The sequence below is a fragment of the Phaethon lepturus genome, unplaced genomic scaffold (genome assembly GCF_000687285.1).
Source record: "Phaethon lepturus isolate BGI_N335 unplaced genomic scaffold, ASM68728v1 scaffold4557, whole genome shotgun sequence".
NCBI classification, from domain to species: domain Eukaryota; kingdom Metazoa; phylum Chordata; class Aves; order Phaethontiformes; family Phaethontidae; genus Phaethon; species Phaethon lepturus.
Window position 1 is genome coordinate 38701 of NW_010552415.1, and position 27005 is coordinate 65705.

At 40.0% G+C, this 27005-nt stretch overlaps 1 protein-coding gene across 1 annotated transcript in view; it reads right to left on the reverse strand.

Moving 5' to 3' along the window:
* LOC104623963 (zinc finger protein GLIS3-like) overlaps window positions 1–27005 on the reverse strand; it is a gene marked incomplete at its 5' end in the record, with an annotated part of 52730 nt that overhangs the window by 11342 nt on the left and 14383 nt on the right. Inside the window, 3 exons of the mRNA XM_010291199.1 lie at window positions 1–105; window positions 11916–12078; window positions 22126–22267. Coding sequence (XP_010289501.1) covers window positions 1–105; window positions 11916–12078; window positions 22126–22267 — 410 coding nt within the window. The remainder of the gene's footprint in view (window positions 106–11915; window positions 12079–22125; window positions 22268–27005) is intronic.

Sequence of the window (27005 nt, forward strand, 5' to 3'; positions counted from 1 at the left end):
TGTTGAAGGTGGGTAGGTTGTGGAGTCCGTCTCTGCATCATGTGATGAGGAACTGAAATTCTCTGGGGGCTGATGTGGTGAGGAGAAGGAGCTGAAGCAACAAACCTAGGAGTTCAGAAACACAAAACTGTAAAATCCCCAAAATGTAAGAGCTAAAGATTGTTTCTGCTTTACTTAGGTCACTATTATGTTTAGCAGTCTGCATAGATACAGAATTCCAAAAGAATAGTGTGCTGCCCAGATACAGAGAAAATATATTTTTGAATGGTGACATATCATTAGATTGACAGCTGGGAAATTAGAAGTTCGAATTGCACCCTTATGACGGAAAACAACTTCTGTGGGGGAGTTTAAGTCTTCATGGGAGGAGATACCTCATGGGGGACCTGATTTCTGAGGCACTGCCAGCTGTCTCCTTGTAAGGCTTTGTATCAACTGTATCGTCACTGCCCTTCCTCAGCAGAAGTGAGCAGTCAGTTCTGGTAACGGGACACTGAGGAGTTAAGATACAAGGTTCAGGTTCAGGTTTCAAGTTCTAGAAATCTTTGTGTGTTACATAGCGCATTTGAAAATGAAGAAACTGAAGTCAATATAATGTTCATAAAGGCAAGTGTTAAATCGCTTCCAGTTGAGTCTGACCCCATCAAAAGTTATTCTGTACTCAAAGCATAAACTTAACAATCCTGGCAGAGGAGAAGAACCATTCAGACCAAACCTGGTGGTGCAGCTGCCACAGAGGTTCATCACTTCAGTATTATGTTTTGCACAGCTCTGTCACTACTGGCACACCAAGGACACACACCACTTTGAGGATTTTACACAAGGGTTTTACAGACTTTGTCAGTTTAACTTTTTTTCTACATTTCCTTAAAATTGCATACCTCAAAGTACGTTACAAATAGGTGCTACAGTAATTTTTGCAGACGGAAAGCTGAGGTTATAAGAGCTCTGGTCCGTGCCCTCAATGACCGAACTACCCACTAGAGCAGTGGGGTCTCATTAGTAAACGAAAAGCCAGCCTGAGCTCCGGAATGGCTCAGGGCCACTTTCTCACCCACGAGAGGAGAGCTGGGAAGGCCAACAAGAAAGAGCCAGGATACTTCTGCACGAGGGTGAGTGAAAAGTTGTGTGGTATTCCCGTCCCAGATCAGCCTCTCTCTCCAGTCCTAAAGCAAGACGCAAGTCCGTGCCGAGCCAGAGCACCCACCTCCCCTTCTCCGTGGTGGGTGTGCTCGGTAGCTGCTGCTAAGAGAGACTGGTGCCGGCCGTTAGCGCGATCTGCCGGGATTCTCAAGTGTGGATCTGGTCCTTGTTCTCCTGAAGCTGGACCTCAGTACACTAGGTGACTTTTTTTTTTAACCTAGCAATAAAGAATGTTTTTCATGCAGAAATGTAAGGAAACTGTAAACTCACCCTGAATACAACAGAAGGTGCGACTGTGGTAGGAGCGCTACTGAACACCTCTGGACAGGGACATTGTATAGCTTATAACTGCATTTAAATCAAAGACACCTGAGATCTTTTATGCTGCAGCTCAGAATCAGTATCTGCCTGTGTAATTTTTATTTAATTTGAAACCTATTTACCACATTTCTTACAGGTCCGTAATTTACATCTGGAGTATAGCAAGTGTCAAGATGAACTATGGATGATTTACTGCCTACTCAGTTTTCTTTGAGAATCGCGTTTTAGGCATATTAGATAGGGTTTGGATGGCCTTTGTGCTGATTTCATATTAACTTTATAAACACATGCATTACTTCAGATATGCTATATAGATAGAGGAAATAAAAATGCCACTACGGAGTCACTGAGACTTTAATGTGTCAAACATTTCATTGTTCAAGGTAACTGATGCATTGTGGACTTAAATACATACTGGGGAGGAAGGGAATAAAGCATGCGTGTGTTTCACAATAATACTAGAGAATAATTTTTTTAAAAAGAGAAATCAATAACTATATTGTTGTAAAAATATCAGAGGTTTTTAAAAAGTGCTACAACTACCTGGTTATATGTCTCCTGCATAAGGACTAGAGTTAGTTTTTTGTATAGCACTCACACAGAAAGACTGTTACTTGCTGACAGAGATTAAGAGCAATGCATAGACAGCCTTTTATTACTACTATTATTTAAAAAATTATGGGTATCACCCTCTGTGTTTTCAAAATTCATTTGTGAAAATTAATCTCTGAGAAATGGTTTTAACCACCAGTCAACAACAGGGAAAAAATCCTTTTCAAAACTCAAAGTAAAAAGCACAGTTTTACAGATTTCACATTTGATTTAACATCCAAAAAACCCTCCCAACAATAATGCACTACTTTGTACAGCCAGACAGGACTCCTTTTTAGTAGACTTTAGTGGTCTTTATTATGATTTATGAATCACTTCATGAATTCCTGGCTTACTCATACGGGTGACTATAGTTATCTACTTTTACTTCCCTTCTGCCTAACAAAAGAGAAACTTGGACTTGTCTCAGTCCAGATTTGTCCCTGAACAAATCACAGTGTGTTACTGGGGGAACTGCAAATTTAATTTCGTTCCAGAAACAATCAGAACCAGCTTGTAACCACTTGGAAACTGCCATCAAGAATTGTGGCCAAGCCCTGGAGTTGATGCAATCAGGAACCAGCCAGATTTGCAGAAAGGTGTCCTCCCCTGTGCTTGCTGGATGCAAAATCAGAGCAGAAATGTTTCTGGAGCCATCGAGTAGCCTCTCCCTTTCCAACAGTAGCTATGAAAAAATGTCCTGCTGGGGAATGACTAGATTTGGTAGTAAGCAAGATAGATGACAAAGTTACCAAAATTTACCTGTTATGATGAGATTAGGTAAAATGGCATATATATAGGGGTTTAATTAATGACCATTACTGGTCACAGCTACACAGAAAAAAGATTTTACTCCAGCATTTGTTGACTGGAGCTGGCCCAAATGTAAACTACATGCACAATCTAAGCAATGTGTGGAAAAGGAAGCAAAGAGGAAAGCTAATAGTAACACTTTATTTATATAATATAAATACTGTACCTATATAGTAATTATAACTATTCATATAGTTTATTTTAGCATGGTTGGCCACATGTAAATGAATCTTCGGTGTGGTGGGGAAACAACATTGTACGTGTCTGTAACAAGGATATATACAAGGGGTTTCTTCACCTAGAAACTCAAGTGCTTTGAGACTCAATTAAAGAACTGGCTGTGCTGAATTGTCTAGGCATCAAAGGGCTGAAGGGGTTATTTTTGTAGGTGGAGGAAATACTGATAACTTAGTGGTACAGAAACCCTTTTTTGTTAAACTTTCCAACAAGAAGAACTGCCATTGCAATCCAAAACAGTGGATACATGTATTACAACTGTGATATCAAGTAGTCACTCTTCAAGCTGATTGGAAACAAGGAAAGCAAGAAGAGAATTACCACTCAAAGCTCTGCCTGACCTATGGCTTTTTGATGGTGCTACCCTTTTTCCATGGGAATTTGAAAGATGCATCACCTCAGAATTATCCTGGCTGCTGTTCTTTTAGGCTGGCAGTCTTTCCTTTGATTTCACACTCCCAGCCTCAGGAAGCTCATGAAAGTCCATGACTGGCCCAATGATATCGGGCATTGTGCTTACACAGGCATCTCTCAGTGGCCTTCTCCCACCTTCACTGCTTGATGTCTCCAAGAGTTGTCACCTGCATCCACTTCACAGAGCTCTCTGTAGCTAAGTAGCCAGTTCCCCTTTCTAAGGGGAGACGGAAGAGCCCGAAATTTGGTGCAAGACAGGAGCCAGCATGCTGATGACAACAAAAAGTCCAGGTCTCTTGTGGATTTCAGTCCCATCTTAAAAGGCAACCCCTTTGTCTCACTGCCTTCTTCACTTACCCACCTTCTGAAAGAGAATAGCAATTCCAAGCTGCCACAGGAGGCTGAGTTCTCCTTGCCTTTTTTTTTCAGGAGATTAGGAAAAGTGCAACAGAAAGAACACAAGGCAGCATCCCAAATCTTTCTGCTTTTCTGTCCTCCCTCAATGCTTGAAACCTCACTCTGCAGAAGCGAGAAGCACAGAAAGGATGGGAAGGTGGGAAGACTGGCATTTTGGGGGCAGAATTGGGGAATAATTAACTGTAAGACAGATTTAGAAGTAAGAACCACTACAGCAAAGGAAAGGTGGAATTACGTATCTTTTTTTGAGAAGAAGTGGCTAATCTAATCACTATATATGCACACACATGAACATCTGCATACCTATAATTGAAAGAAGAAGTAACACCAAGAGTCAAATTTCAAAATGCAGACAAAAAATGTGTAAAGTCATTAAAAAAAAACCTATAAATTGGCTGCCAATATCATTGATTTGGCATCTGAGATAAAATTTCTGAGCTACTGTTTTTAGCACTAATGGTACCATGTGTTCCCCCTCATACTTCTGCCTTTCCTTTCTCTTTCAAATTCTCCTTCCTGTGTGGCCATATTCATAGGTTGGCAGAAAGCACATTTCAAATGTGGGTATAAAGATTACCTTGAATCGGCAGAGAAAAGGGTAAGGGCAGACTTACTTTAAAAAAAAAAAAGGTGAAGATAAAAGCTTACTCTGACCCTTTTTATTGTCAAAGAGAATGAACCTTGACAAATCTTTGAGAGCCACTAATGTATTACAGGAAGCAGTATTTAAGACTTTCATAGAGTAATAGAATCATAGAATAGTTTGGGTTGGAAGGGACCTTTAAAGGTCATCTAGTGCAACCCCCCTGCAACGAGCAGGAACATCTTCAACTAGAGCAGGTTGCTCAGAGCCCCATCCAACCTGACCTGGAAGAATGTTTCCAGGGATGGGGCATCTACCACCTCTCTGGGCAACAAGTGCCAGTGTTTCACCACCCTCATCATAAAAAATATCTTCCTTATATATAGTCTGAATCTACGCTCTTGTAGTTTGAAACTATTATCCCTTGTCCTGTTGCAACAGACCCTGCTAAAAAGTTTGTTCCTGTCTTATATTCCTTATAAGAAATAAGGCCCCTTTAAGCACTGAAAGGCTGCAATAAGGTGTCCCCAGAGCCTCAGCTTGGTGTCGCCTGCAAACTTGCTGAGGGTGCACTCAATCCCATTGTCTCTGTCATTGATGAAGATATTAAAGAGTCCTGGTCCCAGCACAGACCCCTGAGGGACATCACTTGTTATTGATCTCCATCTGCATATTGAGCCATTGACCACTACCCTCTGGATGTGACCATCCAACCAGTTCCTCATCCACCCAACAGTCCAACCATCAATTCCATGTCTCTCCAATCTAGACAGAAGGATGTTGTTCGGGACTGTGTCAAAGGCCTTACAGAAGTCCAGACAGATGGCATAAGTAGGTCTTCTCTTGTCCACTGATGTGGTCACTCCATCATAGAAGGCCACTAGGTTGGTCAGGCAGGATTTGCCCTCGTTGAAGCCATGTTGGCTGTCTCAAATCCCCTTCCTGTCCTCAATGTGCCTTAGCATAGCTTCTAGGAGCTTCTGTTCCTGATCTTACCAGGCACAGAGGTGAGACTGACAGGTCGGTAGTTCCCAAGGTCCTCCTTGTTACCCTTTTTAAAAATGGGTGCAATGTTTCCCTTTTTGCAGTCATCGGGGACTTCACCTGACTGCCAGGACTTTTTAAATGTAATGGAGAGTGGCTTGGCAACTGTATCAGCCAATTCCCTCAGGACTCTGGGATACATCTGGTCAGGTCCCTTAGACTTACGTATGTTCAGGTTTCTCAGGTGGTCTTGAATGTGATCTTCTCTTATGGTGGGAGGGACTTTGCTCCTCCAGTCATTGTCTTGCAGGCCATCCCCTTAAGAGATGTGGAAGAGAGGTTGCCAGTGAAGACTGAGACAAAGTCCTTGCTCAATACCTCAGACTTCTCATCCGTTGTTACCAGTCTGCCAGTCTTGCTCATCAAGTCTCCCATCTTGCTCAACTTTTTACGGCCTTTTTTGTAAATAAGCCAGATTACACCAAAAATGTCTGACACAACCAATTTTTCTGTTAAGAACCCAAATACCAAATAACCACTTGGGCTGCAGGACAGCAGTTCTGTCAATTCCGTATCTCTAGGGGGTTAGTATATTTCTGTTCTTCCTGTTTGCACTGTTTCAGAGTTCTAGAAAAGAAGTAAATTTTTGCTAATAAAGCAAAAGATCATTCTTCCATATTGTATCAAATTCTGTGTTTCACTTTTCCCAACCAGTAGTTTGCTTGGAAAAAAGGTTAATTCCAATTATTCTAATAAATTTCAAATAAATTCTGCAGGGGACTAGAAGCATGACAAAAGTAATGATAACAGCATATTTTACAACAGTAGTAGTAATAGCAAGTGAAGGGATTCTGTTGTTTGCTCGGGAATAGGAAACAAAACATTTTCATTGCAACTATATATTTGTTAAAAATATATTGAAAAGAAAGGAAGCTGCGTATGAATGAGGAGAGAGGAGAACACATAGTTTACCTACCATTAATCCATGCTACACTATGGCACAAAATGCTACTAACAGTAATTATTTTAGATAGGAACTATGTAACTATGGTGGATGTAGCTATGGCTTCATTCTCTGCTTTTTCTCAACATTGCACTGAAAAGTAAAGCATGTGCCACCATTTAGACAGCATCAGTCCTTATAGTTGCTTTCAATATGCTTCCAAAATGGAAATGGAACATTAAAGCTGAAAACTTTGGTCTTCCTTTTTTCTTCAGAGGTCATAGTTTTCTTTGAACAATTAGTAAACACAATTTACTGGGTTGCTGCTCTGTTAACTGGCTGAGTTCTAATTCTTCTTATTGGGCTGCAACAGTTTGGGAACATATCCAAATGTTATGCAGCTGACACAGCCAGGAGATCAGGCTTTCATCTTATTACAGTTGAAGTTTTGGCTGGACAGAGGACAAATCATAAGCTCCCTGTAGCAGGCTGTTGACTCCAACAGTGTCCCGTACAGTGCTGTTCTTTCTGACATGTTAAGTGAGGAACAATCTATGCTTGCTCCCTCTTGATTGCCTTTGTCTTTCTTGGCAAATCCAGAAAATCTGGGGTGATGTCTCCATTCTCTGCTTTAAACACCCCTGTCATTCTGCTGTTACCTCACATTTTGGTTTGGGTCCACACTTTATGCTGTGTGCTAATGACTTTGCAGCTCCTCAGTCCACTGTCAGTGGGGGGAACATTCTGTTGTAATACAGTATTCTGGAAGCCAACATATTGCACTGTAAGTTAGTGCAGCTAGCTGTCAATGCCAATCAAATAAATACAGTTTAAAAACACTTGTAAGGAAAGCATAGCTTTTGCCAAGCACAATTTTGAAAAATCAAATGTTTTCCCCAAAAGCCATGAACGCAATCATTTGACCAAAATAGTAAAACCCTAAGTTTTTTACCTACCTCTGATACAACATGTTTCTCTCCAATGATTTTTCTGTTGCAAATGATTTTTATTTTTAAAGGAAGAGTATCTTCTCCCATAAAAAAATTTTTGTTCCTAGTTTTGTTCAGCCACTGAATTTGCACTTGTCAAGCTCTGCCTCACACCCTGCACAGCAATGATCCCACAGCAGGTTTCTATCCCTATGGAGTCTTGAGGGAGTAGATTGCACATGCCAGTAGACTTTAATTTTATATCCTTCTTTTCAGTCATTAACAAGTGCTTAAAAATCCTTTTTATGCTCAAGCTTTAGGAACACAGGAACTGCTATTTCAGATCAAACCAGCAGTCCATCATGCCCAAAGAAGGGACAACAGGAAGAAAGAACAGACCCTCTGACCAGTACAACATGCTCTTTGGTGAGAAGGAGAAAGGAAAATTTAAGTGGAATTTACAGTGGAATTTAAGGAAGGAAGCTGTGACCAGCCACCTCAATATACAGATTCCCTGAAGACAGAGATATATAACTTTAAAATCTCTTCAACATTTTCTGTGGCTATATTGTATTAGAGAAATGAGTTCTTGCAAATACAAAGAAGAGGAAAAGAGTGCCTTTGGAAAAAAGAAGTGTGGAAACAGACTGGAGAAAAACGCTGAGCTTTGCCAGGCTGTCTCTGAATGGAGGTTGTAGCGAGGATGGTGTTGGTCTCTTCTCCCAAGTGACAAGCAAGAGGACAAGAGGAAATGGCCTCAAGTTGCACCACGCGGGGTTCAGATTGGATATTAGGAAAAATGTATTCACCAAAAGGGCTGTCAAGCACTGGAACGGGCTGCCCAGGGAAGTAGCTGAGTCATCATCCCTGAAGGCATTTAAAAGACATGTATATGTGGTGCTCAGGGACATGGTTTAGTGGTGGACTTGGCAGTGTTGGATTAATGGTTGGACTCAGTGATCTTTAAGGTTCTTTCCAACTGAAATGATTCTGTGATCCTATGATTCTGTGGCTCAGGTTCAGGGTTAGACTTGCTGCTACCTCCACCCTTCAGCATCTGTCATTTAGATGTGTCATTTGCTCATTAACAAAAAACCTGATAATGTCTAAGCAGACAGTCCTCTGAAGTGTCCCTGCCTGGAAAGAATTTACTGTACTGATTTCAAAACCACACTGTTAAAGTCTTTAACTAAAGACTTTCTTCGAGGCAGCCCCACATACAAAGGGCTTTGTAATATGTGAAGATTGGATGTCTTGACTCCTTGGTTAGAACTACTAAGAGGCTTTTGCTTCTGGATGTCTGGCTTGGAGCTTCTTACTATTTTACAGCAAAAGCATAAAAGGAATGTAACCACATACTCAAATAATCAAAAAGAAGCACTGTTGCAGAACTTATTATAGTATTAGAGTAATGTTAAACTGAACAGTTCAGCCCTAAGTCTTTCTTTCCAGCTTTACACAGTGTCTAGAAATTCCTGTCAAGCCAGGATGTGTCGTGCTTCAGGGACATCCCACTAGGTCTGCTTCACAAGAAGGTGAAAAATCGTCTGTAATACCAAGTCTGAATGAAAAATTCTGTTCTGGTCTCACATTCGTTAACATGCTACTTCTTTCAGAAAAGCAAGCTTTAAAAAGCAAAATGTATATGTTGGGTAATTCAATAAATAATAAAAGAATTTAAAAAATCAAATAATTTCAAGCATTTGGCACCATCAATTTTGGGCACTGAGCTGCACATGTTAACTATGCCATATAAAACTAGTATTTTTTATCTGGGTTTTAATTAATTTATTTTTTCATCTTCCTTGAATGCCCATGTCTCCTTTTATTACAAAAAATAAGTGAGAAGGAAGCCAAGTACATATTCCCTTTTATACATACTGTTTTGGGTACCATTACCATTTGGTACCTTCATTGAACAGTTGCAGTATTTAATATTAGATGAGCACTGAAAGTTAAGTATCAAAGAGCTGGAACAAACAAAATGTAAATTTGCATTTTTATTATGCGCGCTCTCTCCTTTGGTAAATGAAGTTGCTTCTTGAATCTAAACTCTCTATGTGACTTGCATTCTCTGTACATCGAGTTCTGTACACAGAATGAAAGCAGCGTAAGGTATGTCCCATGTTTCGTTCAGTTTCTCACATTAACAAGGCTTAATCAAGTCCACGCTCTCCCTTTTACCACCTAGGTGGAGAAAGACGCAAAAGAAGCCCTCCAATTATTTCTCTACCCCATGGTACCTCTAGATGTAGGTAAAGTGCTTATTTCCTTCTGCTTCTGTCACTCACAAACCTGAGCCTGCTGTCCAAAACGTAAGGGGCACATGGCTGGCCCCCAGACTTGCCGAAACAGCCAGGCCAGCTTGGACTGCCGTCTTTCCCCCGGCGCAGGCTATCGCAGGGGCAAGCGCTCGCCAACCAGCCCTAGCTCTGAAATGACCCCAGGCACGCACGGTGTGTCAGGAACCGCGCAGCATACGGGGAACAAACCCCCTGCACGCACCTCTAAATCCTGCAGTCCCCTCCATGAGGAGATGGTGATAAGCAGGGTGATTGACACCTTTCGAAGACGCTGTCTCTGGCACTTTGTGTACTGAAGTGATGGTTTGTTCAGTTCACACCCATGAAGTGGTGTAAATCACAGCCTACTCACAGGGCCCCTAGGCGGGTGGACTGTATTAGATTCATGATGCAGATTCTGCATTACTTTGTCTTTTAAACATTTCCCTTAATTTGTATTACATGTTCTGTAATCAAACCAACACTGCTGTAATTCTTCTTTTCTTTTCTGAATTCAAATTGTTATTTGTCACACTACCTAAATGAATATACTAACAGCTTTTGTTTTAATCCAAAGTAGCTCCAGGTATGGCAATTAGCACTTAAGGCCTTTCTAGAGATTGTATATACTGTATCAATCACACTAGGTTTTTATTACTGTTATTCTGCAGAGTACTGTAGTATCTGAGGTCTGTAACGCATTCAAGGACTTAATGAGTTAAGTCATACTCTAAATGCATCTGCTATGGTCCTAGACCCGTAGCTTTCTCAGAAATGGGCTAATGAGAAGATCGCTGTCTTTCATAATGAAATTTATACCCGTAATAACTATTGATCTGTCCTTGCCCGTCACCTCGTTGGATATGGACGTTGGACAGCTCACACACTGGAGAGAAAACTGTACTGGGAAGGAAAAGCCTCTGGGTCAGGCAAGAGAGCACAGGCAGCCCCAGAGTTTGCACAGAGGGCCAGAGCCAGGGCAAGGGAAAAAGGTCAGGACCGTGTGGCCAGGAGTGGAGAGGAAGCACTGAACCACTACATGAGCTCCAACGATCATGAAAGTTTCATCTCAGACTGGTGTACAAAAAGCTCAGCAACTCCCAGTGGCTCCAGAACTGGCTGAATTCACATGTGCAGTCTGAAATCAAAAGGTACTTTCACCTGTTGTCAGTTCCCTGAGCCATCATGTTCTTCCACCTTTCTGATACAAGGCAGAATACTGCTTTCCTCCAGAGAAATCATGCTCATTTATCAGTAATTGAAATATAGTGAATGTTCTTTTCAGATTTATAATTGGACACTTTGTGCTCTCCAAATTACTGGCATTTCTGTCACTCAAGGAAATGAAACACTTTAAATACATTAATAAATACAGCAATTTCTCATTTAGAGGACTGAAAAATAGGGAAATGAATAAAATAATGTTTAAATACCATATACATATAGTAAGAATTCAGTTTTTTGTGTGATGGTATATCTTCCTGACTTTTCCACTGAAAAGCTATTTGCTTAGGCCTCTTCTGTTTTGTAATCTGGTAGACTTCTGGTTCAATGAACTAAGTGGAAATCTACAGTACCATACTCTATATGAATAATTGGAAAGACTGTGAAAAAAAAATTAAGGAATATCTAAACATGAGAATTAAAACACTTCCAAGCAATCTGCTTTCACATCACTGAGATACCTAAAATCATGGAAACAGCAAATGTCAAGGCATTTGTACCTAGCCAGCATAATATAAATTCTGACTGTAAATCAAGCTCTCAAACCAGTGAATTAAAAATTCTTTCATTATCTATTGGTCCTAATAAAACGTCAAGAAAAAAAAAAAAGCCAAGTTCCTGCAGAAACACTTGGTATTGGAGAGCACACAGAATATGACGGTCCCATCACAAGTAAACAGAAACATGAATCTCAGGGCCCCCATTCTGTAAGGTATAGCTGGGCTCCTCTGACGTTTAGTGTCCCAGCCAGTACGACTTTCCTTGCTCAGGCCACTAGTGGAGATCAAGAGGGCATTGGAGGAAGTCTCTGAAATGCAGATGGATGGAAAGCCTCTGGGCCCAGGCTGGGATAAAATAGTTCCTTTCACCTCTCCTTCCCTGGTAAACCCATACCCAGAGCAATTGTTACCCGGGGGCTGCCACCCGGGTAACAATTTTTCTGCACACCAAAAATTCAGTTTCCACCCATCCTGGCAGCTCTGAAGGCAGTCCTGCCCCAGGCTCAGCATGTGAGAAGCAGAGGCTGGGCTTACCTCTCTGAGTCCGCAGCTGAGAGAAGAGGTAACTGTGGGGGAGGATGGAGAGGACTACCCTGTACATTACGTCCTGGGGAGGGGTGGCTGCTGGGGTGGGACAAGGACACTGCCCCAGCTGCTGTTCCACTTCGAATTGTCTGTGTGCTGGGGAACACGGATGCTGAAAGCAAAAGGAGAGAAATAACCCTCGTCAGGCAGGCAATAGCATTGGTAACTGACCAAATACTAATGGGTAACACCACTCTTAAAACTGTAGTGCCAATTCTTAGCAACTAACTCAAGTGTTGTTTAATGTCCGAAGGGAAGAAATAAAACCACATAAAAAATAACTGAATAATCTTTGCTGCTCCCAAGTGACACTTTCATAAAACCAGGCATGACTTAGCTGTGCTCCTGGTCTTGGGAATTTCATCTGAATAAGGCTGCAAATCTTCTATAGCTTCCTGTTGTAGAAGAGGTGGCAAATACTTGCTAAGATATGTATTTTTAGAGCTAGTGAACAGAACGCACAGTTTTGTAAACAGTTGAATACTTTCTACCACAGCTGTAAAAATCCCAGATTTCTTGAAAAGGTCAACCCAAACTCAAACATTGCTATTATTGCCCCCAGACTCCCCAGTAACATATACAAAAAATTTAACAGTTCCATAATTTTCTATGAGGCTGCTCTTGTATACATTCCAAACAAGGAAAAGTTCTGGATGATTAAACAAAAAGCAATAGAATACTCCCTCCAATTAGTGGACCCAGATCCTGTAATCTCATTTTCAGAAGTTCTTTAAATCAGGCAGTCAGAAGGTAAGACACTGATTACCAAATTCCTCTGAAAATCCAGTTACTCAATCATTTTTACTGACATCGGTGTCAGGTAGCTTATGTCAATGTTGAATGGCATCCAAATACATGCCCTCAAAAATTTTATGAACCCTGAGAATGAATTAGATAGGCTGTCTACAACATGAAAATGATCTCTCACTGTTTGGTTGTCATATCTTCCAGTGTCTTTATAAAAAAGTATTGTTTAGCCCTAGTTTACAGAACCCTGCCTATAAAACTTACATTATAGTAGTGAATATGTTGGAGCTAATGACTCAAATGTATTGATAAAATCCTAGAATTTAAACCAGTTCCCCAGACGTCATTGTCACTGATAAAAGATATTTCTAGGCTAAAGTACCTGCATGGATGCTGCAGAACAGACACTACTTTAGGAGTAGCCCCACCATAGATTCAAGAAAATGATTTCACAGGTCACAGTTTTGAATGCTGCTACCCAAGATCAAAAGGGTGAAAAGTCCACCTCAACTCCCAAGTCCTCAGCTATTTCTGGAAAACCTCTACTCATCCTCACAAGCCAGCCCTTGTGACACACTAGATATTCACCAGGCTAAAGCAGAGTTAAGGAAAGGCTCAAGAGTTTAATAATGCTGTAGCCTCACTAAAGAGCAGTCCCGGACATCTTTCAGCTGGCACAGATGACAGGACAAGATGACAGATAGATAGATTCTGTTTCTGATGAAGAGATAGTACACAGTGTAAAGTAAGAGCTAACTATGTCAGGGACTAGAGGGGCAGGTACGATATTTAAGGAAGAAAAAGCATACATATTAGCTGCAAAAACATATTCCTGTCTGTACACAGGGTATGTTAAACAGCATGTTTCTGGCATGTCACATCATGACAGAAGAGCGTACCTGGGCTCCCACAGTGCCTTGAGGCGCAGCACCACAAATGATGCTGTGGGTGACTATATAATGCCCATGGGCAGCACAAAACATCTTTTGTCACTGCACCTTCTTGCTGCATAGAGGTGCTCTGTTGACAAAAGCACTTCCACGGGGACCCAGTGAAGTGAAATCGCAATGCTGGCCAGTCCTTCCCAGCGGAAACGCTACTTTGAAAAGATCCTAGTGTAGACATGACATTGGTCCAAGCTACTACCTGAATCCCGTAAATGTTGAAGGGAAACACTGTCAGCCATTGGCATTCTAGAGACTTACAACAGTCAACAAACACTGTCAGTGACAGGTCATTTTCCTAGTAGAGCTAGCCTTAAGAGACTGGCAGAAAACTTGGGACACTATTTAAGAAATGGCTAGATAAATTGACTGCTTTTTCTTGGGAACTGTGTGTGTGGCAAGCTTTTGTAGTCGTTTAGCTGTTAAATGTGAGTTAATTGCTCAAAGTGCTGGCAGGAAATAGCTACACAAAGGAATGTCTTTTCAGTGCCTGATGCCATTAAACACCTGATTTGAATGGTATGAAACTGAACAAATGTACATGGCAACGACTATGCTCACTGACTCCAATATACCACCACCAGGTAGGTCCACACAGAAGGATGCAGAATTAACAAAAAGGCTTCCTACAACAAGGCTTTTCTCTCTACCAGTTCCAGATAAACTAACACACTTAGAGTTTTAAAAGATTCAGATATGCTGAAAACAACAACAAAAAAACCCCAACCAAAAAAATCCCAAAACAAAGAATTGTGGATGCTATTCCTCTGTGTCCCTTAAAAAGCCCAAGCTACACACAATTTACAAGATGGATATAAACTGTTAGTCCTAAATGTGAACCTTGGATTAGGTTACACCCACAAACTTTCAGTCACAGAGAGGGAGGAGCCATTTCTGGCTCTGGCATTTTCTTTTCTGAACAACACATAAGCATTTTCCATGAGAATATCTCTGCAAAGGCTTCTTCTCTATGACATGCTAAGTTCACATGCATTCTTATAATGCATAGGAACAAGTTTGGTGGCTGGAAGAGAAAAAGCTCATTCTCAATGAAGTTCCTCTAAAAAAAAAGACAGAAAAGTATAATTTAAGAAATTATAGAATGCAAGGCTAAGAAAAGAATAAATATTTTTTGTAATAGAGCTAGAAACCTGTAATTTCATAGCACATTTTTTAAATGCAGAAGAATCACCTTCTCCTTTGCAAATTACCAACAATGGTATAATTTACTATCTTGGATTTATTACTGTCAAATCAGCACTCTGTCCATCTATTTCTGCCCCCAAAACACCTCTCGTCTTACCACTGCCAGCATGAATTTGGAATGGGCCTGAGAACTCTTTCCATATAGAATAAGACAGCATGGAGGTTTAATTTTGTAGCTCAGTCAATTAAAATTACACATATACGTTTGCAAGAGTAATTTTTTATGTTACTATATTTAACCTTCCATTTCTACAAGGAATATTTTTGTGGTCCTTGTGAACAAGCAATTTACTACTGCACAGAAGGAAAAATCTGAAATGTTTTTTGCACTCGGTGGCATCACCTGCATATATTCTCCCCTCTCACCTCTAGTGAGCCCATACTTCCCTGCAGGGTTTCATGGCCAGGAATATGTGGGCATGTGCGGTGTTGAGGCATAAGTGGTAAGCCCAGCAAATGTAAAACATGCTGCCTGTGTTGCCTTGATCCTGCCCAGCCCATCTGTAAATCTGAAGATTCCAGTGTGCATGGAACCTAAGAAGCTGTCACGCATTAATGACGGTCAGGTTGGACAGGGCTCTGAGCAACCTGCTCTAGTTGAAGATGTCCCTGCCCATTGCAGAGCGGTTGGACTAGATGACCTTAAAAGGTCCCTTCCAACCCAAAATATTCTATGATTCTATGATTAAAAAGTAGAGCAGAAGTCAAAATCACATTATGAAGATAATAAGCCTGTCTCCCAAGTGGGTCTGTTGCATGGACCATCTGCGTTGATGGTCTCTGTATCTTTCTACAGATGTTCTGCAGGCAGATCAGAGATACTGGAGGCATCCAAGTACTGGAGTCACCTAGAAAGCTGGAGAGCTTACAAAGTCCACCCACTCAAGGTATTTGGATAGAAGAAAACGAGTCTAGGAAAGCACTTTGGACAGTAATCCAGTTAGTACTATTATTTGAAGACCTGTTCTATGAATCTCAAATTTATTGAAAAGGCTTGTGAGATCAATTATGTCAAGTACTTAGAAATCTAAATGCTTAGAATATAAAGTGGTTTTGTAGTAAAGACCTTCCACATGTAAAAATTGTCCTAAGACACCACACCATGTTTCCCCTACTCCACAGCTCAGAAAATAGGAGAGGAAAATTAAGAAAGTCATTGAAGAATTAGCAGCTGAGTCGGAATAAAAATATCAGCGCTAGTTTACAGGTAATTGTAGGCCTCTAATAAAAATGGTAAAATGGTGCTTGCTAAAAGCCTCCCAGTTACTACCCAAGATATTCCCAAAGCAGCTTCTTAATATCAATAAGAAAAGGTGCGTAGTTCTAATTTTTGAACATTCTCTGATCTCTTCTCTGAGCTGGACATGATAAACATTTTCTAGTCTTGTTGCTGGATACTTGCAATGATGGGAATCTGGACTGATTATTTGTTGAGAAAGGTGAACATCCTGGAAAATCCTGTAGTTTCCAAGATTAAAAAATTAAATCCCTGAAACAACAAAGTGTGATCTGGTTTGGGATTTAAACTTGTTCCTGCCATGGCATCCTTGCCTTTCAAGACACAGTCTTCTCTTCCAATGGATTGCACTTTCTGAAGTTCTGTCTCATCTTGGAGAAAGGAACTATAAATAGTGCAGTTGTCCTCTTGCTTACAATGTTTATACCAATTAATCAGTAAATGTTCTCTTCTTCACAATGTGAACCCAAATATTACACCAATTTTTTGAGAGCCATTAAGCTGTCTCAAATGTGGAAATCATAAACTCAGAAGTAAAACTGGTGAATAAAAAGACAAGTCTGAAGGGAAATAAACTATACTCCTTAAAATAGGTACGAAAATAATATTAACATTTGTCAGCCCTCTGTAATATGTGTATGGTCCTACCTGCTAATACATCACATTTCGGAGGAGTTCTGGATATGTATGCCATACCTAAATTCAGCCAAAAAGGTGACAACAGAGATCCTCTTAATTGTTGGTTACCTTACATCACCTCCTCTGTTGCATGCATTCCCTATGCATCAAATACAACTCCATTTTTCACTGCAATGGCTATTCATGTCTCAGTTCTTCTTTCTCGTTCTTTTTTTCTTCCAGTAATCAAAGAATCATAGAATGGTTTGGATTGGAAGGGACCTTTAAAGGTCCAACCCTCCTGCAATGAGCAGGGACATCTTCAACCAGAGCAGGTTGCTCAGAGCCCCGTCCAACCTGACCTTGAAGAATGTTTCCAGGGATGGGGCATCTACCACCTCTCTGGGCAACATGTGCCAGTGTTTCACCATCCTGATTGTGAAAAATCTCTTCCTTATGTCTAGTCTGAATCTGCCCTCTTAGTTTAAAACCATTATCCCTCACGCCCTGTCACCACAGGCCCTGCTAAAAAGTTTGTCCCCATCTTTCTTAAAGCCCCCTTTAAGAACTGGAAGGCTGCAATAAGGTGTCCCCCAGAGCCTTCTCTTCTCCAGGCTGAACAACCCCAACCCTCCCAGCCTGTCCTCACAGGGGAGGTGTTCCATCCCTCTTACCATTTTCATGGCCCCTCTCTGGACCCACTCCAACAGGTCTTTCCTGTGCTGAGGGCTCCAGAACTGGACGCAGGCCTCCAGGTGGGGTCTCACCAGAGCAGAGTAGAGGGGCACAATCCCCTCCCTCGACCTGCTGGCCACGCTGCTTTGGATGCAGCCCAGGACAGGGTTGGCCTTCTGGACCAAGAGTGCACATTTCTGGCTCCTGTCCAGCTTTTCATCCACCAGTGCCCCCAAGTCCTTCTTGGCAGGGCTGCTCTCGATCCCTTCATCCCCCAGCTTGTATTGATCTATTGATGTATCTAACATCATATCATTTTACAACACACCCCTAATAAAGTTATAGATGAATGCTGGCTTCACAGCCACAATGAAGCCACTAAAAAAGGATTTCTGATTGCTGGGAAACTGGTGTCATCTGCAAACTTGCTGAGGGTGCACTTGAACCCACTGTCTCTGTCATTGCTGAAGATATTAAAGAGTACTGATCCCAGTACAGACCCCTGAGGGACACAACTCATCACTGATCTCCATCTGCATATTGAGCCATTGACCACTACCCTCTGGATGTGACCATCCAACCAGTTCCTCATCCACCCAACAGTCCAACCGTCAATTCCACGTCTCTCCATGGAAGAGAACATCTCCATGTTGAGAGAAGGATGTTGTAGGGGACTGTGTCAGAGTCCTCACAGAAGTCCAGATAGGTGACATTGGTAGCTCTTCCATTGTCCACTGATGTGGTTACTCCACTATAGAAGGCCACTAGGTTGTTCAGACGGGACTTGCCCTTGGTGAAGCCATGCTGGCTGTCTCGAATCCCCTACCCATCCTCCATGTGCGTTAGCATACATTCTAGGAGGATCTGTGCCATGATTTTCCCAGGAAGTAACTACTTCCCAAGGCTATCAGCTTTAAGAAGCAGACTGCTTTTTCCTCAGACATCTCCCATAATACCCGCAGTGTCTAATGGTTAGGGAGCTCACTCACTAAGACAATTGTTTTAATAAAATTCTTTAATTTTTCCTGTATGAATCCTCTATCCTCTACCTGACTGTTTTATCTGCCTACTGCCCTGACATTATCTTAGATATAAACTCCTTTGGCAATGAATTCTTTCTTACATGTGTGTAGAGCTAGCTCAATACTTCTACTACTAGTACTCAGAAGCTGGCAAAGGGTTTACAGCACAAGGCTTATGAGGAGCGGCTGAGGGAACTGGGGTTGTTTAGCCTGGAGAAGAGGAGGTTGAGGGGAGACCTTATCGCTCTCTGCGACTACCTGACATGGGGTTGTGGTGAGGTGGGTGTTGGTCTCTTCTTTCCAAGAGGAAACGGCTTCAAGTTGCACCAGGAGAGGTTTAGATTGGATATTAGGAAAAATTTCTTCACAAAAAAGGTTGTCAAGCACTGGAACAGGTTGCCCAGTGAAGTGGTTGAGTCACTATCCCTGGAAGTATTTAAAAGACATGTAGATATGGTGCTTGGGGACACAGTTTAGTAGTGGACTTGGCAGTGCTAGGTTAACAGTCGGACCTGATGATCTTAAGGGTTTTTTCCAACCTAAATGATTCTATAACTCTATGATCCTGTGACACTATTTCATTAGAAAAAACAAAACAACCCACACAAGAAAATGTGTTACTTAGGTAAAGCACATCTTAAGTCACAGGCATAAATGTTGTTAGATGAAAGTTTCACAGTGCTGGAGCATAAGACGTTATTTAAAATACAGTTTAGAATTGCAAAACCTTCTGTAACTTTCCTCATGCAATTTTTAATTGCCAACTTCCAAAGAAAATCATGCACTTGACAAGCTTTAGTAATATTGTTTGTTTGCTCTGGAGCAGAGCAGAATGTGATATTCAATAACTATTTATAAATGAATGATGCATTCTGGATTATTCTTAAATATGAAATGGTCAAGTTTTAACCAAACAGCACAGTAAAAATAGAATTTATTTGTATTGCATTATGTATGATTCTTTCAGCCTTAAGGACTCTAGATTGTGCTATACAAAGTAAGTTGATATGATTTTGTGGTCGAAAGAACATCATTCATATGTTCTTGTTATGAATCAATTGCTCACATCTTCATTCTATGAATTGAATAATCCCCAAAGCCTATATATTTAAAAAAATTAAAACCTAGATGCTACCATAAATTTCGCACTTCAGTAGAAATAAACTTTGAATTTCTGTTTTACAAAATATCACTGTGCTTAGCCCTGGAAGAGTATACATGCTCGCTTAACTTTAAAACTGTAAACATAACTTTGGTTTAATTTTAAGCAAAGGATCTGTCATGTTACCTCACTGTATTAATAAGATTATACTCAGTTCAGATTTCTTCTATAAAGTTACAAAGGCCACAAGATAAGAAAAAGCATTTATGCAGTCTTAACTTTAAGTAATAGTTATGTAATCAAAAAGATTATTGTTGTATTTCATTTAAACATATCTATGTTTGCAGATTCTCTACTTCAACAGTACGGAGAAATCGTGACCACTACAGGCATTGCAATACTTTGGTAAGTGAAAATGGACTAGCATGCAAATGTCTACTTTTGTCATCCCTTACATATTTCTAATAGTTTGCTTTCAAACATTTGTTCTGTAGATCTCTTAAGAAAGGAGAAAATCTACCTTTGCTTTACATGTGCATAAATGATAAGAAAAGTCACCTTCAAGTGAGAAAAGTTCGATTTAGTGGCATTGGAAAAATGGAAATCTGTTCCTGTTTCTACTTGAAAAGTAGCACAGACACATTTCAGCTAATATGCTCTCTCTAACAGTTCCCAATAACAGTTACATATTTTATTTTTCAGAAACGTCTCAAAGTTTTTTGTTATATTTAGAAAAAATGTTTTCAGAGAAGTTTGAAGGGTATCTGTTCTAAGGCAGGACACTTCACACATGTGAGGAAAAGCAGTTTATAACTTACAGACAAATTAATGCTGATATTAGTATGTTGATTAATACTTTAAAAATTGCTGCACAATAGGAAGCAGTGCCAAGTAAGAAAAAAACAAAATAAATTATTATATCAAGGAATGTCCATAGTTTTTAGCGCTGTATTGCAAGACAAGGCATGAACGGGATTACAAAAAGTAATGCCACAGTCTCAGAAGCTGTCTGTGGTATATCATGACTGCAGACACTTGCCAGCTAAGGGCTGGCTGGAGGCAATGGCTTTACTTGGCTTAGGATCCTGACAAGTCATGAGGCAGCAGTTTGTTCCAGCTGCTGTCAGCCTAGGTTTGGATTGACCCAGCAGCCGGAGTTTGACACTTAATCAAAGTCTGGAAACTGGACTGGTAAAAGAGCTGAGTGCTCAACAGATTCCAGTGGAAATCTCCATTGGAGAATGGAGAATTGGAGAAATTGAGAATGTCCTCAATTTCTGAAAACCTGGTCTCAGCTCATCTGACACACTGTCCCCACCTAGCTTTCATCCTATTTAGGGAATTAAGGGAAAAGATGAGTCTTTTATTCTCTCTCAGTTTTGCACATTACACTGAGTAGTGCCAGTACATAATTTCTTAAATCTCAACATTTCTCACTATCCAACTCCCTCTTAAAGTACAGTATAAAATAAGCAACTGTAATCAACACCACGTCACTAGAGGTTCCCTGGCTAAAATCAGATCTTTAAAATCTGAAATGTCCTTTAGCTTTCAAATAACAGTTGTCACATTCAGCCTATAATCAGACTAAGGCATACAGAAGTTAACATAGCATACAAGTAATACCAACTATTTTATGAATTTGGATACAGTCAATCACAGCTTTAAATTCCCTTATTTTTGTCATATAAACCTACAACATCACTAACTAGTGTGTAGCTTCCAACAGCCTTGACAAAAACATATCACAGAATTGATAGGTTTACAAGCCTCTCAGTAAAATAAAACCACTTACTGAAGTGGCCACTTCATATAATGTAATTTTCAGCACTGCACATAACATTCAGCCAATTCTTTCACTTCCTACATCTGCTTCTCAATTAAAAGTTGAACTGCTCGAAGATGTAATTCTGCCTGAAAGTTAAAAACATATGTCTATACAAATACTGAAGTACTGCATTAAAAAATGTTAACATCCTTCCCATCATTGTCTTGAGATTTGAGATGCATTATCACTCATAACTTATCAAATGTTTCAAATTTAGCTGAAATGTGAACAATTGTACATTTAGCCAGGTATGACAGAGTTAGGTATTTTAGTATGAAAACCTCAGATACTTAACTGAAACAGTAAAATAGGATTATCACATTTATAGCATAAACGTGTTTATTGGCGTGTTTATAGTCATAATATGAGAGATCATAATGGAGCATTTAAATTCATTAATGTAGATCTGTTGGAAAACTGATATGTGATCCATGAATAAGGAAGAGGAAAAATACTCCTTTGATTTTAAATTAAGCTTAATGAATTCAAGATGTCTACAAGGAATGGTAGAAGTGAATTGCTAACAGAAGTCAGATGCTTACAGAGCAAAAATATTGTTCTTTATTGCAGCAGGTCTTTTCATGGATAGAATACAATTTGTCCTGCCTCCCTTCAAAAAAGGTGTAAAAATGTGTTCAAAATCTATCTTGTTATATTACTTTGCAGATTCTGTCCTCATGAGATAGATATGGATTTTAGAGTACCTCCTTCTCTGCAAAATCATCCCTAATCTTAAGTGAGCAATAATATAGCAGGCTGTTTATCTGCCTTTTTCTATACCTGGGTAAATATCGTGAGCGGGCCCTGGGGAATGTCCCATGGTATTATCTGCAGCATCATGCGGTGACGGGGCTGGCTGGAGGGGCTGAATCGCAAGGCAGTCATTCAGGATGTCCTGGCCAAGCTCTGAGCTCGATCGCAACTGAAACACAAGAGATAAAAAAGGAGAAATGATTATAACATGGACAAAAAAAGAGGAAATAAATCATAAAAATCCTTAAGACACTGAAAAATTACAATGAAGAAATGCTGAGGGGTTAGAGAAAGAAATGGAGAACAAGCAGAAGTCTTCTCCTTTAAGTCCTGGTTAATATCTTTTCTGTGTTATATCAGCAGAGGGATACTATAAAAAAATACAAATATTTTCCAGCTGGTTTAGTGCCCTGAACTGTCTCACTGAAGGACCAGAAAAGCAGAGGTGCTTGTGGCCGTGGACACGAGGGACTGGGAGCAAGGAGGCAGGAGTGGACCAAAGTTGTCTCAAGACCACACAGTTAAAGTGACTAGGACTGCTTTTGTTTCACATTATGGCTGAACTGATCTGAAAGTGAGTGCTCTGCCACTGCCACTAATCCCGGCTGCATGCATGGCCTCTTCACTGGTACCTGATCCATCAACAGCAAGGCTGTTTATCTGGCTGATCCAGCAGAAAATTCACTCTGCAAACAATTAATACACAAATTCATAAGAAGAGTTTTGCTTTGGATGAAACTGGATGAACAGTCTCACCCTGAGGCTACAATACAATACCACAAAAAATACAATTTTAAAAAAAAAAAATTCCCCAAACCAAAATAAGGAAAAGGGAGGAAGCCTGCTGCAGCATCCTGCCACCAGGCTGTCCTAGCTGTAATGCAAAACTGCACCCTGACGTTTCTGGTGCTGCTGCAGGCTGCTGGGACTGATGCCCGTCCCAACCCTTGGCCTGATGTTACTGTCACATGGAACAAAAATTTGCCTGTTCTTATGGCCATCTCGGCTCCCAGGCTGGTGTGTTCATTTAAATGCATGAAAATGGAGGGTCTGTGCTTATAGGCATGTGGGCCTCTGCCGCGGCTGAGATGCAGATAAATATCCCCTCCTGTCACCCATGCTGATGAAGAGACAGTTCGTGCAGCATGATGGACGAAACCTGACCTAGTGCAGTGGAATTTGCTGCGCTCATGCATCAGAGTCCCAAGAAGCAAATCTCATCTCTGTTTGGTGCCTTGGAAGGTGAGCAGGTAACAGTAACTAGAACATAACACAGCACCTCTAACAAACTCCTACGGGGAGGAAGAGCAACCACAGGAGACATTTCTGTCCATCCTATACTCAGAAATGAAGAAAAAAAGAGTAAGAAGGAATAATTCCGAATGCAACTGTAGAAAGACCCATTACTGTGTGAAAGGATGCTGATAATAATTCAAATGACTTGATGGTATGCATTAGTATAAAACCATTGCAAAAGAGAGGAGTTGGTCTTGCACATCATAAGCACCTGAGGTAGGGTGACTGTAATAACAGGTACTGCGCAGCCTACGAGACCTACGCAGACTGTGCATGCTGTACATTATTCCTTCTTTTAAAAATTTAGTGCGTTGTTATTAAGCCCAAAGGTACACTACCTTTGTGAGGTATATTTGTTACTCTAGAACTTGTTATTCTAGAATTCTACAGAGAGAGAGGGAAGGAGGGGACAGTGAAAGAGGGAGAAAAGGCAGAAAGGGCACGAGAAAGGAAGACATACCCTGACAAATGCTTTTCATTTATTATCTGTGTTTACACTCTGTTGTAAGTCCAAATGCTTCTTTCAGTGTAGCACGTACGGTTGTCTGCTATTATCCACCAATTACTCTTTTTACTGCTATCACTAGTTAACATGGCTTTTTCATGAAATGAAGTGCATGTGAAATTAAATGCCAGATACATCCAGATTCAAATTCTTATCAGTTGCATTATAAATGAGTATTATCTGACTTTAAATTTCTATGGAATCTAATATGAAAATAAATATGAAAAAAATACGACTTCTATAAACAAATCAGGAATCTATCACACAGAGTACAGATTTACAGAGGTCAGCTGTGTAAATTTTTTGCGAGTAACAAACTGATCAATTTTCTATGATCAGAGAGCACTCATATGGATGAAACTGTGAGCAGAAGAATGAAATGAGAGCTAAGTATTTACACATTAGTTGCAAGTATTAAATAACAACAACAGCCTATTTTACACATTTTTCTATTTGGCACTCTTCAGGAGTGGAAATCCTTTGCATTTGCAAATCCCTTGATAGTGAGAACAAATCTATCATGACAACCTGTGCTGACATAAATTTTCTGGCTTGCCCACTAGTCAATGCTTATAAAAACAAATAAAACCCGGATCAACAACAGAAAACTAAAAACAGTGACACAAACACTGGGATTCAGTTGTGATCTGATTTCTGAAGATAGTTCTTACTTAATCCATGCACTGATTATTACTGATTCATATGTACAGCCACAAGGGCTAGAAATACAGATTTTATAAACTTACATACACAGGAACATAGATGTATCGTATATTATAATGTGTAATTTTAGAATGACAGTATATGTATTTAACATACATATAATGAAATATCCTGAGCAAGATGTGGGTATTACACTGATTTGTGCAACTACGGACACACACTGCTAACTCAAATTGCCACTAAAAATACTACCATGGGCCTTCTATAAACCCTCACCTTATCATAGATGCTGGGAATAACTTCACTCTCCCTTACTGCAGGGTATGTATATGAGTTGCTCTTTGAGAGCAATTACTGTTGCACCATTGGAAAGGGTAGGTAGGGAGCAAGGGGTAGAGCATCCCTTTTCTACTGCTTAGCAGCGCACGACCAGAAATGGGCAAGCTTCCTTTAGCAGAACCAGCCATCAAATCACAGCTGCCTCCCAAACTAGACACAGCTGCTGGAAAACTCCATTCCCCACCATTACTGTTTACTCTTGAGAGAGACAGTAACCATGCTTTGGTTGCTGGGTCCTCCTTCCTTTGCCATCTAAAGCTCATCCTCTGTGCAATGTTTTTCCAGATTTTTCCTCTGTACCATTAATACAGATGGCATAAGCTGTGGCCTTTTTGGAACAAAACAGACTGCAAAAAACAGACTCTGGTTCAAATATAGCTGGTCAAGGCATTGTTTTTTCCTGTGAAGACATTCAGGGTAAAAAACTGCTCTATCTCTGTCAAATACTTTTGCATATTTTATAGAAAACTTTTAATAAATTTTTTTTACTGAAACCAGTGTTTTGCATTTTGTGAAGAGCAGGAAAATCTGAGTTACGATTTTTCTATAGTATGTGAAGAAACACAGAACAGACAATGAAAAGACAGATATCTTAAAAACAACCAAATAAACCAGCCATTGATTGCACCCATAAAATTTCATCTTCTGTTAAAAAAAAAAAAGCTATAAAGGAGAAATAATAACTGACCAGATCTAACGGCTGAAGTCTGTTTTTTGCTTTGCTCTAAAGACAACACATTTCTTTTCCAGCCTAGACTGTAGGCTTATCAACCAGCTGTAAAAGACAGTTGACACTCTTTTTGACTTATGTATAAGTCATATCCGAGCACAAATCTCCCAGCATTCTGGCTGCAATACCTTGCTTCCCCCGTGATCACCTTGCTTCCCTCATGATCACTCAGCTGAGCACCAGTACAATCACACTGGGACTGAAAACTTCTCAATTTATTTTTGAGAACTGTAAGGTTAGAAAGTTATCTTGCTGAATGATGAAGTCAGTAACTGACAATTTTGCCATGCTGAGCACAGACATTTTCTGTGTGCTGTAATGTCGCCTAAATTTATGGCTGACCAAGATGCAAGTCAACAATCAACTGCTCAGCTCACTTATAACTTCCCTGTATTAAATATTTGTTCTAAATAATAGTTATTCAATTTTAATAGCTCAGTTGTATGGTAGACTTGTGAAGTTTTGTATTTGGAAATCTGAGACATTCCCATTATCACAATGTGACAGTTTTTTCTAATATACAAAACAAATCACTGTCAGTCATGATTTACAATCGTTTTACTCCTGTGACAATCAACTAATGTTTATCAGCTTTCAGAACAATGGATGGAAATTCTACTCCTGTACATTTTAGATATGATTAAATAATTACCCAAGATTAAATGATACAAGCAGAATTAATTAGAAGGGAGTGAGATTCTACATTCTTCAATTTTCAATTTCATTATATTTGAGTCCAAGAGCAGAGATGTGCTGTTGATTTGATGTGTAACATAATTCCAGAGAAAATGTCTCCTTAAAAGAAAAGATAATTTGTTTTGTATTTCTTTAAACAATGTGAGTTTTATCTGAGAGCTGCATGTTTTTGTATGACCTGGCTAGTTTCAGCATTATTCCTGTTCAATAGAAATCAGACATCATCAAGGAAAACATAAGAAATCTGTGTTTATGATTACACATAGTCAGAAGAGAAGTAGTTTAGGATTTCTCAAACAGTATTAGTTTGTTTCCAAACCACACAAAATAGGGTGTCAGTAACTTCAAAACCTGCCTATATGTGTACTCAGATTAACTTCAGTAATTCTTCAGCAAAGTCCGGACTCCTCCAGTTATTCAAACTTGCCAGTTACCACATTAAATCACAGCATTTTAAATATTGCTTTCATGAAAGCAGGCTTAATGAACTCTATGTATGCTGTGCACCTAGTAGAGTGTTTCCATATGTAAGGGAGACATTGGTTATAGTCTATTTATTTTGATGCAGATTAGATCTGTGACTGCCATGTCTAAAACCAGCAAAAAACACCTGAATACTGCTGTGTTTCATTGAGAGGAATTGCTTTACACTAACTGTAATAGCTTTATAAATGTGTT